The sequence below is a fragment of the Ipomoea triloba genome, chromosome 14, assembly GCF_003576645.1.
Source record: "Ipomoea triloba cultivar NCNSP0323 chromosome 14, ASM357664v1".
Classification (NCBI taxonomy): domain Eukaryota; kingdom Viridiplantae; phylum Streptophyta; class Magnoliopsida; order Solanales; family Convolvulaceae; genus Ipomoea; species Ipomoea triloba.
The window spans coordinates 5,132,471-5,148,645 of record NC_044929.1 but is presented as its reverse complement, the minus strand read 5'-3'; the positions used below and the strand labels follow the sequence as shown (position 1 = coordinate 5,148,645).

The window sequence follows — 16,175 nt, the reverse complement described above, 5'->3', positions numbered from 1 at the left end:
GTCCCAACTTAATTGCACAACTTAACAGAGATGAATGTGAATGTCATTCAGTAATATTATTGTCAATTTGTCATTTCCTGTCTAAAACTTGGACGGGAAATGACAAGGAAACAAAAAATAGAATTAAAAAAACAGACACACACAAAGCTTCAAAAGAATATAAGATAACTCCTTTCTTTCCATTTCAAATAAAAAGTTGTACTAAACATCTCTATAGTATATACCTGCTATTGTCAAAACAAAAGGCCTAAGTATACATATTCTGTGATGGTCTCAGGATGAATAAACAGAACCACTGGCAAAATTCTATCAGTGTGGTAACATTTTACAAAAAATCTTTACTCTGCTGCTTTAGATCTTCAATCTCTAACAATTTAACTTGTACATCTGCAATGGATACGAAATGCCCTTCAGCAAAAACTAAATGTTTGAATCTTCTTTAATAATTACTATCGCTTATTTCTATTCCCGCCTTTCTATCTGTGGCCAAAATATCAAAGAAAAATGGTCTGTCTGGACAGTGTGTAACCCAAAGAATGGTACTAATCAAGTGCAGCTTTGTTCCTTCGACCGCTTATTGGATTAGGTAGGCCATCAAAGATTGATCTTGTGATGGCTGCAGTTGAAAGTGCCTGGAAATCTGTCAAGCTCCATTTTGATGTTGGCCACAGGGATGCCAATGGGCTACTATCCGAATCCTGCAAATTTGATGCACTTGATGACTTTCTAACTCTGTCGAGACTGTCAGAAACAAGTGAATCCCCCGACCCAATAGAAATAGGACTTATCAAACTAGCTTCACTATCAGCAGCAGCTATGGCAGTCCGACTAGCTGAATTAGGTCTCAAAGCCAGGCCTTTGCAGGCAATAGGTGAAAATCCACTGCCATTGCTGTTATCGTCCTTTAGAATCATTTCATGGGTGCGGGTAAAATCAGCCTCAGACTTTTGACGCCTTCTGAAGGATTTCTCGCATGATCTATCAGAGCCATTATCTTTAGTTTCTTGATTAGATTCATAATCCACCAAATGACCATTCTGTATCAAAAATCCATTTGATACGCTTTTACATTTTCTGTGAGGATTGAGCGGTGGATTGAGCATAGGTGATGTGATGAAAGAAGGGCCATCATCGTCTAGATAATTAGATATTCCCTGGTATGTGGCCATTTCAAAACCTTCAAATATAGCTTTCTGATATGATCCTCCAGGACCATAATGACCTTGTAAACTACTCATTGCTGGGGAAGCTTTTTGCTGGGTAGAAGGTTTCAGTTTTAGTGACTGAAACGAATCAAACAAGTCTGAATGTCTGTGATTAGGTGGGGTCTGCTCTGAGATGCTAGCTCTGCCAAAAGAATGTTGTAGTTAGGCACCATGCATCCTACAAAGTCTAGAAAAATTAAAAGACAGACTTCTTACATTAGCAACTAATTTCAAGCTCTAAGTCAGGTATTCAGAACTAATAATTATCGAGTAATGCACTTGACAGAAACAAGACCAGTTTATATAGTTATAGAAAAATTTTAAAAAAATTGACAGTATATTCATGGTAGTAATGCCATTACATTGTTATTCCTGACGGTTTTCAGTCAAAACAAATAAGCACAGGAAAATTCCAGCCCAAAACAACCACCTCCATTTCTACACACTTAACACATGCCATTTCTGCAAGTTTGACCTTATAATTGAACTTATAAGCAAAATATTTATTTCAAAATATGACCATGGAAAACAACACTTATAAAGGTGGAAGGAACACAAATAATAAAAGAGAGATAGATGGTACCATGATGCCTTCAGAAGGTTTATCTTAAGACCTTTGGACACACTTAGGCTTTGTTTGGCAATAGTAATGGAGTACTAAGCTAGCTGATAGCTGATAAGTTATTTAGCTATAGTATCTATACGTTAGTTGAAAGCTTAAAGCTAGATGGCTGAAAAAGTGTGGTAAATCAGTTGATAAACTAGCTAATACAGGTAAAATTACTAAAATGAAATGTTTCATGACCAAACACCACCTTGGCCTTGCACCTATTATTGGAAAAAAAAAATACTTTTTGAATATATAGGAAGATATTTACAATTTAAATTAAGTTATACAATTGCATTGTAACATGGTAAACAAAGGTAATATGTCACCATACATCACAAAATAAATTAAAATATATCATCTTTGACAATGAAACCAATTTTTTTTTATAAAAAAAATTAAAGTATTGTCCCTAGTTGACTAGTTTATTGGATGCAAAGCATACTGGTTTATACAAATATTGAAAAGCTTTGGAGCAAAATAAAGATGTCTTTTGCCCAAAAGGGCAAGGGTAAAATCTGATTCAATTACTGAAAACGAGCTTCCTGTGAGTTAAAAACTACTTGGCATAACTTCTCATAAAGTAGCTTAAATTTTTTCTTTATTATTATTCTTATTTTTTTTAAGCTTGCTTATAAAAATCACTTAAAAGCAAAGGCTTGTTTTTTGAACAAGTCAAGCTTATATGTTCTGTGCCAACTGCCAAACACACTCTTAATAATAATTTGGTCTGATAATAAGCTACTTAGTATCATATAAACTTTTACACGACAAACATTTTATTAAAAAATTAAGGGGGGAAAACAACATTGGCAATTGGCAAACATGCAAGGGTCTTAAATATTATATGAGATATGCAGGCTATTGTGATGACCAACATGCAACTAATAAGAAAGGATGTTAGTGAGGGAAGGACCAAAAGACATTTATATGATAATAACATGTGTCACATATTTCACTCATTGTCACATGAAGTTTATATAAACAAATTGCATTGAAATAAAACTCTCATTGTACTAAAATTGGGAAAACACGATGTATTCGTGATGATTTATAATTATTAAAAAACAAACAAAAAAGAATAGGAAAAAAAAACGACAACAAAGCAATGCCATCTATATGAACTAAATCATATAACAAGCTGGTGGGTGGTGGATGCCTCTCAACTTAATAAAAAGTTCAGATAAGACTTAATGCATTACATTGAAATCATCAATCGCACCATAATTGAGAAAAAACAAGTTTTTTTTTGCGTAAAAAAAGTTAGAAATACCCTTGTTTATCAAAACCATTTGACATGCTTGGAGATGGTGGATGTCTCCCTGGTAACGGTATCTTAAGTGTCTTTCGAGCAAACATTTGGAGATCACTCACTAGTCCATTTATCCTCTTAATGTCGGCCACCTGTCACTCCAGAACAGACAATATCAAGAAAATTGATCAGCGACTAAAGTTGATATTTCTAGAGTATGAAAGGTCGTGAATAGATTTGATGCTCAAATTCCACACACAAGGGGGCATTTACAACCTTGACAAAAAATTCCCACCCCTCCTACTCCCCGCGAGGCTAGGCACTATCAAGATCCATACATACGAGTAATAACCAAAAACCGAGATGCTAAGAAGCCATCCTAGACCTTGTAAAGGATCCATTACTTAGCTTAGGCTATTGAACAAATGAACACCATGAAGTGACTGATCAACAGCTAAATCTTTCTTCCCTAGTCAGATAATAGCACCACATATGTAAACAAGCCATTCATTTTCCAGGCACCATTTTACTCTGCAACTCTTTCCACACCCTAATTCTAACATGTCTATATATAACTGGCCATCTGAAAAACTGAAATCACTGACGAAATCCAATACAGATAAACAATAACAGAGACTAAAAAAAAACATTTTGATTAAACAAATTTCTTCAGTAACAAAATTATCAGAAAACGACATGCCAAGTACTGGAAGTAGAAGCATGAATATAAAGAGGATGATTGGGAAGATCAGCTCATTGGGTTTACCTCAACGCCATATCGAATAGCGACGCCGGCGAGGGTATCAAATTTGGACACATGGTGTTCGATATAATTCCCCCCTCCCCCACCGACACTCCCGTCACAGGCGGCGTCAGCAACGACAACACGAGGCAAGGCCGAGGCCGAGGAATAGGATGCCACTCCGATGCAACCATCTCCAGTTGAATAATAGTAATCTTCTCCATTCACTCGCACCCCTCTCTCCATTTTCTCCAAAATTAGTAAAAATTAATCAATAATAATAATAATAACCACCACCCCAACCCAAAGAACCTAGGAGAAACAAAACCAATCCAATCCCAATCTACACATTCTGATTGATCACCACACAGTACATTATAAACATCCGCGCAGTTTCTTATAAGCGCAAGAGCTTACAGAAACAAATATGCATATAGGAAATGAGATTTTGGGGAAGATCTGGGCACAGAGTGGATTGATCTCGTGATTTGTATAATGTTTTTTCCGTACAGTGGGCTCTGTAAATGGAGAATTGAAGAAGAAAAAAAAATGTGAAGAGGATGAAGATGATGGTGATGAAGGATAATGATGGCAAGGGGGATTTGAGGCTTCTTTTATGGCTTTTTGGTTTCAATTCCAGGAGTTTTCTACCATTCTGTTTTAATTATTTTTACCTATATTCTCACTAATTTCTTTTTTATTTTTCTATAAAAAGTGGAACAATACCTATAGCTATAAATTATACAGCTATATTGTATGTGCCATAGATATAGATACAATATTTTTTTACTAAAGAAAATTATACAATGTAAAAATAGGAAACAAAAATACCGTTTTTATTGCTATAAATAAATGATATTTTTACAAACAATTATTATTTTTCAAAAGTGGCATTACCCCATTTCTATTTATAATAAAGGAAATAAAAAATAATTAGAAAAGATCTACGATATCAATCGAGGTTTTTTTATATCAAGTACAAATCAAAAAATTCTAGAAAAGATTTTAAGTTTGTATCGTCCCACAATATGCTACAAAGTCAAGGCCTTTTTTATTTGCTTTAATTTTAAGAGTGTGTTTAGAAACCAGAAAAATGACTTCTAAAAGACATTTTTTTTTTTGTTTTTTTTTTTTAAGTTAAAACGTAGCTATTCCATTAATTCATAACATAAAACGTTTACATCAATGATCAATGAAATGATAAACTATTCCTTATAGTCAGACATAGAAACAATTTTTCTAACTATGCTATAGAAAACTTTAATCGTAAACTGTTTCATAACTATGAAGCTATGTTCCTTCAGGGAAATTAAAGCTTCATCAAAGATTTGGGTCTTCGTCATCATTCTTTTTTGCTCGCCCAGGATAAGATCAACACTTGTCGAAATCAAACTAAACGATTTATGCTAATAAAAATGAAAAGCTCGTGAAAGTAACGAGAGGAAAAATGCTCGTGAAACTAACGAGAGGAAAACACAATAATAGAGAAAATAAAAAGTGGTAAAGTCAAAGTAGGGTTGGGAATTCAAGACTATCAACACAAACTCCAATACCTACCTACTATTATTTTATTCAAAGGGAGAGAAAACGGAAGAAGAAGATTGTGGCGGTGATCGGAGGCGGACGGAGCTGCGACGGTGGTCGGGACGGAAGAAGAGCGAGAGCAAACATAGAAGGTGACCAAAACCACCGGCTCAAAGCTCCATTAGAGCTCCGGCCGGAGGCCGGCGGTGGAAGCCGAAGTTGGAAGCCGAAGTTGAGCAGCAAAAAAAGACGTTTGGTTTTAGAGAGAAAAGGGAGGCAGCATTAGGGTTTTACACTCCCCAATTAATTATATTCTAAAAGACATTTTATAAAAATCATTTTCCGTTGATTTCAATTTTTTTCTAAAAGACATTTTATAAAAATCATTTTTCGTTGATTTCAATTTTTCACTCTCTCCTAAACACTGAAAGCCCAATAATTTCCAGAAATGATTTCCCGAGTTTCTAAATACACCCTAAGAGGAGTTTGATAGATAGAAAAGTTCAAACTTTTCTAAGAATTTAAAATGCGAAAATTTATTTTTAGGTTTGCTGCAATATTTGACTCTAGAAAATTTGAGTCAATGTAATCTAATTCCATGATAGCAAAGAAAGTAAACTTCACTTAGGGGTATGATCAAATCTTTTTCTAAGATATTGAAATTTTACCAACTTTATTTAATTACATATTTACACTTTTTTCTGGCAATATGTTAAAAGTCTCTTATAAATATAAGAAATATATTTATCCCACCATTACAAAAGATAACAACACTATTTATAAAAAAAATAGTTTATCTCAACATTTTATTACATGGATACTGTTTTGTATTTTGAATATTATATTTTATTAATTTACAATTGATGTATTAAATGCAAAATTATTAGTTTGCTTTTTACTTCGTAAATGTTTGTATATAGCAAGAATATATTAGAGATTTAAAATTTTTCAATGAAAAGTTACGCGAACCAAACATCATTAATTTATAGGTAATTTAATTCTTATATTTGTAGGGTAACACCGAACATATTAATTAGTTTTCCCTACAAAAATATTCACATCAAATATATTCATTGAAAATATTTTTTTTCAAAATTTTAATTGACAACAAAATACTAAACACCTTCTAAAATTATACCGACTGACCGCCGAGACCATACTGCTGCACTCCACGAGCTGGATGGCGACCTCTCTATGCAGTGAAGGCAGCCGGCGGAGAACCTCCGAAATCGTCGCCGGCGATAAACTCCTGAGCTCCAAGGTAATCAGCTAATTCTTGCAACGTAACCGGCTGCCCACGGACATTGAGCGACGCTGTTAAAGCTTTGAACTCCAGACGTAACCCTCTAAATACATAGAGGTTCTGATCGACGAGGCTGACCGGTCGTCTGGCAAGGGCCAAATCTTCGACAATAACACTAGCACGACTGATGTAATCGGCGACGGAGGAGTCACCTTGCCTCAAACTGTGCAGCTGTCCAAGAATATGCAGAGTTCGTGCGTGGGAAGAGGAAGCCAAAGAAGTCTCAATAGCATCCCAAACATCTTTACTGGTGTCACGACCGAGAGCAAGAGGCATAGTTTCATCAGATAGGGATGACACAAGCATGGACAATAGGGCCTGATCTTGCCGAACCCAGGGAGCATATGCCGGATTGGGGGTGGCTGGAGCATCTTTGGTGGCGGCAGTAAGGAACGCAACAGGGCATGGATACGTGCCGTCGACGAAACCGATTAACTCATACCCCCGAAGAAAGGGAACAACTTGAGCAAGCCAAAATAAATAGTTCTTATGCGTCAGTTTAATGATGAGCAGCAGATAAAGAACTGAGCACCGAGGGAGCCGAAGAAACAGCAACATCAGAGACGGTCCGTTCCGAAGAATTAACAGATCCGTCGGCCATGGCAAGAAAAACCCTAGCTAACTGATACCAGATGAGAACTGTGTTTTGTATTATTCTTAACTAGTTGAACAAATATACAAGAGATCAAGTATATATACAAGAGAGTCATAATCAGACTAGAAGAGAGAATTGTAATCTGACTCGAAATGTGTAGAGTCCTAATACTAAAAAGCACCAATGTTAATCCACATCTTAAATTTTTCTTTAAAATTATATACATGTTTTTTATGTACTTTAGTCACATTTTATGTGACTCATTCAATAACAAAGTTTAACGCAAATTATTTACATTTTAATTTTTTATAAATTTTATTTTAGTATTATTACTAAATAGTTCATAACATAATTTTTTGAGTACTGTTGATTCTGTTACAACATTTTTTGAATAGTACATAACATTTATATATTAAAAAACTAAATTAAACATTAAAAATAATATTAAATAAAAAATAAAATTAAGATTTATAAAATTAAAAAAAAAAGAATTAAAGACAATTAATTTACAGATGAATAATAAAATAAAGTGGGCCAGAGACTTACTCCATATATTGGATCCATCAGGAGCATGCACGCACATATATATCAATATATCATATCATAGATTTCTAGGTAAAACCATCATGCATATTATATTTAGTTATTCACTTTACTTGTTCTTGAATGACTTCTTGTAAAAGTATTAAATAATGTTTTCGTACGGCTCACATTGTCAAGGGTGAGACTCGATCTCAAACTTTACTCATGTTATCAATTGGGCTGCCCATGCATGCATGCTTTAATTTTATTTTAATAGGGGTTCACACTGTCAATGGTGAGATTCGATCCTAAACTTTACCTATGTGACAAATTGAACTGCCCATGCAGGCATGTTTTTATTTTAATTAATCATGTAGGGGTGAGATCATATCAGACCATTCCTGATTTTTCTTTCTAAACTTTACTCATCCCATGTGACCAATTAAGCTGCTCATGTAGGCATGCTTTCATTTTAATTAATCATGTACGGAGTATTTATTTTTGTGTGGAGTGAAAAAATATTTATTTTAAATAAAAAATATATAATAAATGATGTTGAGGTAATAACTCATAATCATGCGATAAAACATGGCAATAAGAAAAACCAAAAAGACATTTGAAGGAAAACATGGAAGGCATCATCTCGGATGGAACAAGCTATGAGAGTAGTTCAAAGCCCCTTCAATGGAGTCCTTCAAGATAATAGAATTCCTCTCAACTATTCAAAATATCTACAAGAAAATTTGCGACTTAATGCCATCCTAACAAAGTAGTGTTCAAGGCATGACCATGGCTTGGACTATGTTGTCTAAGGCACAAGACATGAGATAATTTAAGTCTAGTCATATCTGTGTCATTATTATATTATTATAATATATTGTTAGGAGAGAAAATAAGAAAATAACCCTACGCCAAGCACCTAGGGAGAAAATGACTGAAATGGCACAAACAATCATCTAAGAGATGAAAATAGGACTTTTCTAAAAGTTTGACAAAAATAGGAAAACTACGTTTGGAAAATACGTTTTACCTTTTTTTTTTAATGCCCACATCAAACGCATTTGAGAAATGTGTATGATGTATAATACATCATACGCATTTCTCAAAGGGTTTGATTAAAAAAGAAAAAAAAAAAAAAAAAAGCTTCCAGTCGCCTTCTCCGTCGCCGGAGAAGGCAACCATTTTGGTCGCCTTCTCCTTCGCCGGGGAAGGCAACAATTTAAAAAAAGAATAATAATAAAAAATTGGGGCGTTGCCTTCTCCTTTGCCGGAGAAGGCAACCATTTATTTATTTTTTAAAAAAAATGATCACCTTATCTAGCGAAGGAGAAGGCAACCATTTTGGTCGCTTTCTCCTTCGCCAAAGAAGGCGACCAAAGCCACAATATTTTTTTTTAAATGGTTGCCTTCTCCGACGAATGAGAAGGCAACCAAAACTGGTCGCACAGGAGAAGCGATCGATTTTTTATTTTTTTTTATCAAACGCATTTCTCAAATGCGTTTGATGTGCGTATTTGGAAAAAAAAAAAAAAGGTAAAACGTATTTCTCAAAGTAGTTTTTCTATTCTTGTCAAACTTTTAAAAAAGTCCTATTTTTGTCTCCTAGGTGATGGTTTGTGCCATTTCAATCATTTTCTCAACACCTTGTGCTCAGATGGCATGTAGACTATATGATGTAGTGACTCTCTCATATGAGAGATCATGAGATCAAGCCTCAGTGGAGGCGACTCTTTGTGCTTCAACAAGTTGATAAAGTATAAATGAACAGATACTACAATGTAATAAAGTCTGTTGTATTAAAAAATAAATAAAAAAAACCTACCATTCACTATTGTTATCACAGGTAAAGGGAATACTAGAAGACAATTATACAATTCACTATAATTGCCCCAAGTAAATAGAAGTTTGCCTATATCGGCATTTCAATTGGAAGTTCAACTCCCTAAATTGTTATTGCTTAGTAAATTTTGCTAATTGCTCCCAAGAGCACCAATAGCACTAGACATGACAATTTGCAACAAGATACCAAATTGAATACAAAAACAATGGGTTAGTGATGTTTAGCTTTAATGTAGTCTTTCTGTGTCATCAAAAGGTTGACATGTTAAGAATCCATTAAATTTTATTTCTTAACGGGTCAAACCGCCTAACATGTTAAGAACCCCTTTGTTGGTTTTACGGCTACGAGGTAATTGGTCGGCAGGTCAACACAATTGTAAAACAAATGCGAAAAGACGTAAGGACGACAAAGAAAATTGAAATCTGAACCCCCGGCACTATGACCCCATGGGGTATTTATACATGGCTAATCAATGGAAAAATGAATGAAAAAAGTTAACAAATTTAGACTTAAGAAACCTTCCTAAATTGATTTTTGGGCTAAGTTTCCTAAGTTGTGAGATTTCTTTCTTAAAGTCAATTTTATAGTAAAGCTCTAACATGAATAAAAATGATTTGATATAATTAATTTAGACTATGTTATAATGCAGTATCTCCGCTCCACTAAGGCTCAAACTCACCCTCTTACATATGGGAGTACAACTGGATACCACTAGAGCACAATGTTTTGGCACATTTTCTCTTACTTTATTTTATTGTACACTTACAAATTTTATTCGATTTTACCCTTCTTTATTTTCTTTACAAATCATTTTTTATTTAATTTTACGTTTCTTTTTTATAATGTGTATTGATTATTTCTATTGTCCTCCACTTAATACTTTTGCTACTTTTGTTATCATTGTGCATTTATTTAATCATGCAGTGTGTAACATTTGACTAGTAATATAATATATAATAGAAATAAAAAAAAATTCCAAGCATGGTGGAAAATTCAGAGCATCTAGGAGAATGTAAATCATGGTAACTCAGCTAAACATAGAGTCTAGATATTTGCTTACCGCGCACAAAGAGACCCTTCACTTTGAGAGGTTGCTCTTACACTGTGACGACCAACTGAGCTGACCATGCAGACGGAAAATTATATACTTGATCCTCTCAATCAATAGTTTTTGTTACAAAAAAAACAAAAAAATAAAAAAATAAAAACAAAACAAAACAAAAAAAAAATAAAAAAACAAAACAGAAAAGAGAAGAAGAACCAAACCAATTAATGTAAAATTGAAATTGAAATGCCATAACCTAAGTATAAAATATAATCCTTCACTATAAATTATGGATATTTAACAATCAACATCACAATATTTATTTCACTTAAATTAAATCTTTAATCATATTTGACATTTGGGTAAATTTTCATTGGTCATGAAATCTCAAATTAAAGTGACAGGTACATGAAGACTAATCATATACAAATTGCATGCCAACTATAGTTAATTATATGGGTTAGCTAATTGGTTTTATTACTACACTAAACTTGGGTTTACCTATTTTTTACTCTTTTTTTTTTCTTTTTTTGTTTTTAATGGCGTGTGTGGGGTATGTTTGGCAAAGAAATGGATATTATTATTTTATTTATGCGTAGTGCATTAGTATTTCCTATCTCATAGGGTAGTAGTTTAAACTTTAAAGCATGTTTTATTTGAAAGAAATAAATTTAGATTATCAATTTTCTTTTGCTACTTTCATTTTTATAAAAAATGAAACAACTTTTCTACTTTGGAAACACCCAAAATGTTTGTATAATAAATATTTTAAATTTTTATTGAGGCGATTGGTAAGAAAATTGTTAATGCAACTGCAAGATAGGAAGTTTGAATGGAATACAGAAATAATTGTATGGATATGATACTTAGCATTTTTATCCTTAGTGGCATTACTAGTGACATTTTATCATATTAGGGAGCTATCTAGTGACAATTTGTAATGAGTGATTGTTTGTCAGTGATAAATATATGGGTGTGTAGTATGGTCCTAACTGGAATATAGAAACAATTGGATTAATTAGAAAAAAAAAATCATTAAAGATGGTCATATATATTCAAATGCTATATTAGAATATTTCTTCTCCAGTTTCAATTTTATAATATAAACTTTTAGTCAAAAGAATTAAAGTCAACACGGTACCATGTCTTATGCAGTTATGCTTTGGCGTTACTTGATTGGTCTGTCACCGACAGATCCGCGTACCATACAACGTGTTTTACTGTTCAATAATAAATTAATAATAATAATAATATAATAATAATTTTATAATAATACTATGATCCTAAGATTCTTCGACCAAATCATATCGTGAGTTTAGGGCTGCCCTACAAGTTGGGTTTGATTCGCATTGACAGAACATTTTGCGTGTCTAGAATTGAGTGTGTGCAAATGTTTTGAGTTAGACTCTCTTAAATGGATGGAATTTAAACATTGAAATAATATTTGGAGTTGAATTTAAATTAATCTTGAAAATTGTATAAAAAATTAATAAATACGTAGTATGTTGACATAAAAAATTTGAAAAATATAATTAATTTTTATGAAATTTGAATATATTTTGATATTATCTAATTTGTTAATTATATAATATAAAAAGAGTTTGAACATATCAAAACTCTTATATCCTATAGCTATAATTATGAGATCTTATTTCTATGAATTCATCATAAGAAAAATCATAGAATTAACTTCGAAGTTTATTCAAATAGCACAATAAAATGATCTTAAATGTAAAAGTCCCTCCAAATCATGTTAATCATATTGCTCTAGCTACTTGAATTCCGAAGGCCATTCAATAGAGTGTTTAGACATTCTAATTGAAGAATTAGAGGACTATCTAGAGATCTTGTACCCACACCGCATTGATACTTAGTAACCAAAAATTTGAATTTTAATATATATTCAATTTTCTTTGTTCACAAATTGGCAATTGGATGTCTAAACACTTTATTGGGTGTGCCAATTTGTGAACAAAGAAAATTGAATATATATTAAAATTTAAATGTCTAGTTAGTATCAATTGGATGTCTAAATACTCTATCAATTGACTTTGATGGGCTCCAAGCAACACGTGGACCATTGTCAGAGATTCAAACCCATGACCTTTTGCATGACTTTGATACCAAATTAAAGTATGTGTTCCATCCAACTAAAAGCCTAAACTGATAGTTTGACTGCACATTTATGTTTATATTATATTTATGCTCACACCTTCAATTAAAAACCCAATTCCTTAATTAAAAAAGATATCATTCCATCTTATTGGCAATATAATTTTTAAGTTTGGATTAATGCTTTTAGATTTTAGGTTTGATTTTTTTTTTTGGTTCATATTAGTGCTTTGAATGTCGTTATGTTAGGATTAATTGTCTTGATTTTTTGTTTTTGTATTTTTAAAACTTTTATTCCCATTATAGGGTCATAAATAACCAAACATCAATATTGGTAATCATTCCAATTCCATCATACTACCAAATAGTACTATCAAAGCGGGCCGGCCTGCCCCACCGCATGCCTAATTTTTAGCGGACTTTTGCGGGCCGGCCCGCTAGACCCGCGGGCCAGGATTCATGCAACCCTACCCTGCCCCACGCGAGTTGGCGGGTCCCGCGGATTTTTACAAAAATTATTTTTTAATACTTTTAAATATAAATAGATAAAAATAAATAAATAAATAAATTAATATATATAATTATATATATATAAAAATTAGTGTACTGTCATTTTTTTAAGGTTTTAGGATTTTTAATTTAATCAAAGTAGGTTAAGTTGTGTTTGTGTATGCAACAATTTTCTTGTAATATTTGTCTTAAATAAGATCCAATTAACGCTCAACTGAATTAGTCACGTCGTACCGAATACAAATATCAATATTGCACAAAAAGTACGTTAACTAAACCATTAAAAAGGCCCACAGTACAATTAAGTCTTTTAAACTTGAAATATTAGTCCACAAATTTTATAGGCTACAAGACATTACCTAATCACTAAAAACAAAATGAAATATTACTAATCACAGTAAAATACTAACACTTCACATTCTACAAATGAGGTAAGGCAGTTAGTTTTGTATAACTACACAAAAAAACAAAACATGAAGTCATGTTCAATCTGCTAAAGAGACAAAATATCATCCTGTTCACTCCACCAAGGAGTTGGACAAAATATTGTTATCAGCACTTGAATATTACAGAAGATGCAAATGGAAAAATAATAATAATAATAATAAGAAAGGTGCTCAAACATCAAACAAAAATATGAATGTCAAACCATAAGGACCAAAAGATGGAATTGGAGTAGCCAGCCAATTTCTGTTCTCCAGAAATATCTATTGAACAATCGAGTCAACTAAAATTTAAGAATGTAATTTTGATGGGAAGTTTTAGAGAGTTGGTCGGATTATTAATTTTGTAATAATAATGTTTCAAATATGATTTCCAATGGGAATGATCTATTGACATTCTTGATTTGAATTTATGATTGTAAATGAGTCGAGCCGAGCTAGAAAATTGAAGCTCGAGCTCGAAGTTGACCAAGCTCGAGTTGTGAGTTGCTCGACTCATTTACACCTAAATAAATAAATAAATATATATATATATATACACACACACTAGTGATCAAATCTTGGGCATGATTAACATTTCATTGAATTCAAGATATAGTCACTCACTATCACTTGCATGAGCATTCTATAAAGTCAATTCATTCATTGCATTTGGGCCAAATAATTCGCAAGATTATTCATCCCAAGAAATTAATTAGGCCCACTAATCTAATTAATTAATTCAATTGGGCCACAACGTCAAATAGCAATTGCAATATGACAAATTATTGTGTGGACCATGATCCACATAGTTGTCTGGACTATGAGTGAAATATACATTTTTAATATATTATTAAAAGTACATTATTTATATTCTCAAAAAAAAAGTACATTATTTATGTAAAGGTACATTATTTGATAATATATAAAAAATCATTTACTTTTAAATAATGTATTTTATGTATACAAATAATGTATTTTTAATTAATATATTAAAAATGTATTCTTTATTTATAATTCACATAAATATGTGGACTGTGGTTCATGAAATAATGATTGCGCAAAAACACTAACGGTCACTGTCTCTTTTTCTTTTAGTTTTTTTTTTAAATATTTTTTTTTATATTATTAACTTTTATCTTTCTTACTTTCACATTTGCCCAATAAAAAAACTCGAAATTGAGTTTAACTATTATGGTTGCTAACTATTCTTAAATTAATTTGCTTAACTAACATTTAAAATAATTAAGCAAACCAATTTTGAATAATAATTATCAATTAGTCAAAATTAACCATCCAACTTTGTTTATAAAATTAAATGAATTGTCTAATTGACTAGGCCTACCAACGTCCAATATATTAAAAATAACAAATACAGCAGAACTATTTATCTTATTATATTATTTATACATTATATATGGGTAACACTTGTAAGACTGTCTTACGGGTTTTGATCTGTAAGACGTGTTGAATCTTTAATTAATGTGTCAAATCTTTTATTAATAAGTCAGATCTTTAATATCATTAATTAAAGATTCATCCGTCTCACGGATTGAGACCCGTGAAATGGTCTCACACAAGTTAATATTTTCTATTTTAGTAATACAATTTGGATAGTAAAACACTATATAGCAAATATTAGTGATGGTAGTAATTTATATATGACATGCATGAAGTATATTGTATATGATTATGTTTATTGGAGATCATCCAATGTACGACGTGTAACATTTTTAACTAAAAATATTACTCCGTATATATTTTATTTCATAAAAAATTGCTATGAATCTATAAAAAAAATTACTTCACATTTTAATTAAAGAATATTTCATATTTTTTTGTAAAATAACACTATTGTTCCAATATAACCTCCATTAGATATCACTTGGTCATTTTTTTTGAGTACTATTAAATCTGTTACAATGCAGTATCTGTTCATAACTACTTTTGTGCAAGATCTGTTACAATGCAGTATCTGTTCATAACTACTTTTGTGCAAGATGATTGACACTTATTCATAAATTTGTACAATAAACTAAAAAAATAAATAAATAAAAGAAGAAAGTTAAAATTTATGCGGAGTATAGCTATACGACTTCCCAGTTCCGCAGATTTGTTTGCGCCAAAGGACATCGAAAAGCTTCGCTTCATTTTAGATGGCAACCTCGAAGCTCCAAGCTCTGTGGAATCACCCCGCTGGCCCTAAAACCAGTCAGTTCTGACTTTTCTTTTCAAATTTCTATCATCGTCGACGCCTTGATTCTTGCGTTAGATTCGGACTCTATTTTGTTATTTTTTTTTTCTATAAAGATATCGAAATTGATTTTATTTTCTCCACAAAATTTTCCCCTCTTTTGCAAAATGAGAAGAGAGCATTTTTCTCTTGATTTGCTGTATTTTCACTCAGAGGAGATATATTAGGGTCCAGATTAATCGTCGTATACAAACGAATTTAATTGAGCGGATTTTTTTTTTTTTTTTTTTTTTTGGGGGGTT

The 16,175-nt window shown here is 32.1% G+C and overlaps 2 protein-coding genes across 2 annotated transcripts in view; one reads left to right on the top strand and one right to left on the bottom strand.

Annotated features, from left to right (window-relative positions):
* Window positions 1-160: 160 nt before the first annotated feature.
* Window positions 161-4,414, bottom strand: LOC116005158. Its single transcript, XM_031245415.1, has 3 exons — window positions 3,831-4,414; window positions 3,086-3,216; window positions 161-1,347 (listed from the first exon to the last, which is right to left on the bottom strand). The coding sequence occupies exons 1-3, from the start codon at window positions 4,050-4,052 to the stop codon at window positions 543-545; spliced, it is 1,158 nt and encodes a 385-aa protein (XP_031101275.1). The 5' UTR covers window positions 4,053-4,414; the 3' UTR covers window positions 161-542.
* An 11,347-nt stretch (window positions 4,415-15,761) lies between these two features.
* LOC116004207 (mitochondrial pyruvate carrier 4-like) overlaps window positions 15,762-16,175 on the top strand; it is a 7,998-nt gene continuing 7,584 nt past the window's right edge. The window contains exon 1 of the mRNA XM_031244165.1: window positions 15,762-15,890. Coding sequence (XP_031100025.1) covers window positions 15,836-15,890 — 55 coding nt within the window. The 5' untranslated portion in view covers window positions 15,762-15,835. The remainder of the gene's footprint in view (window positions 15,891-16,175) is intronic.

Coding starts and splice junctions, on each gene's coding strand:
- LOC116005158 (XM_031245415.1), bottom strand. CDS start 4,052: ATGGAGAGAGGGGTGCGAGTGAATGGAGAAGATTACTATTATTCAACT. Junction 3,217..3,830: donor CTATTCGATATGGCGTTGAG/GTAAACCCAATG, acceptor CTGGAGTGACAG/GTGGCCGACATTAAGAGGAT. Junction 1,348..3,085: donor AATGGTTTTGATAAACAAGG/GTATTTCTAACT, acceptor TTCTTTTGGCAG/AGCTAGCATCTCAGAGCAGA.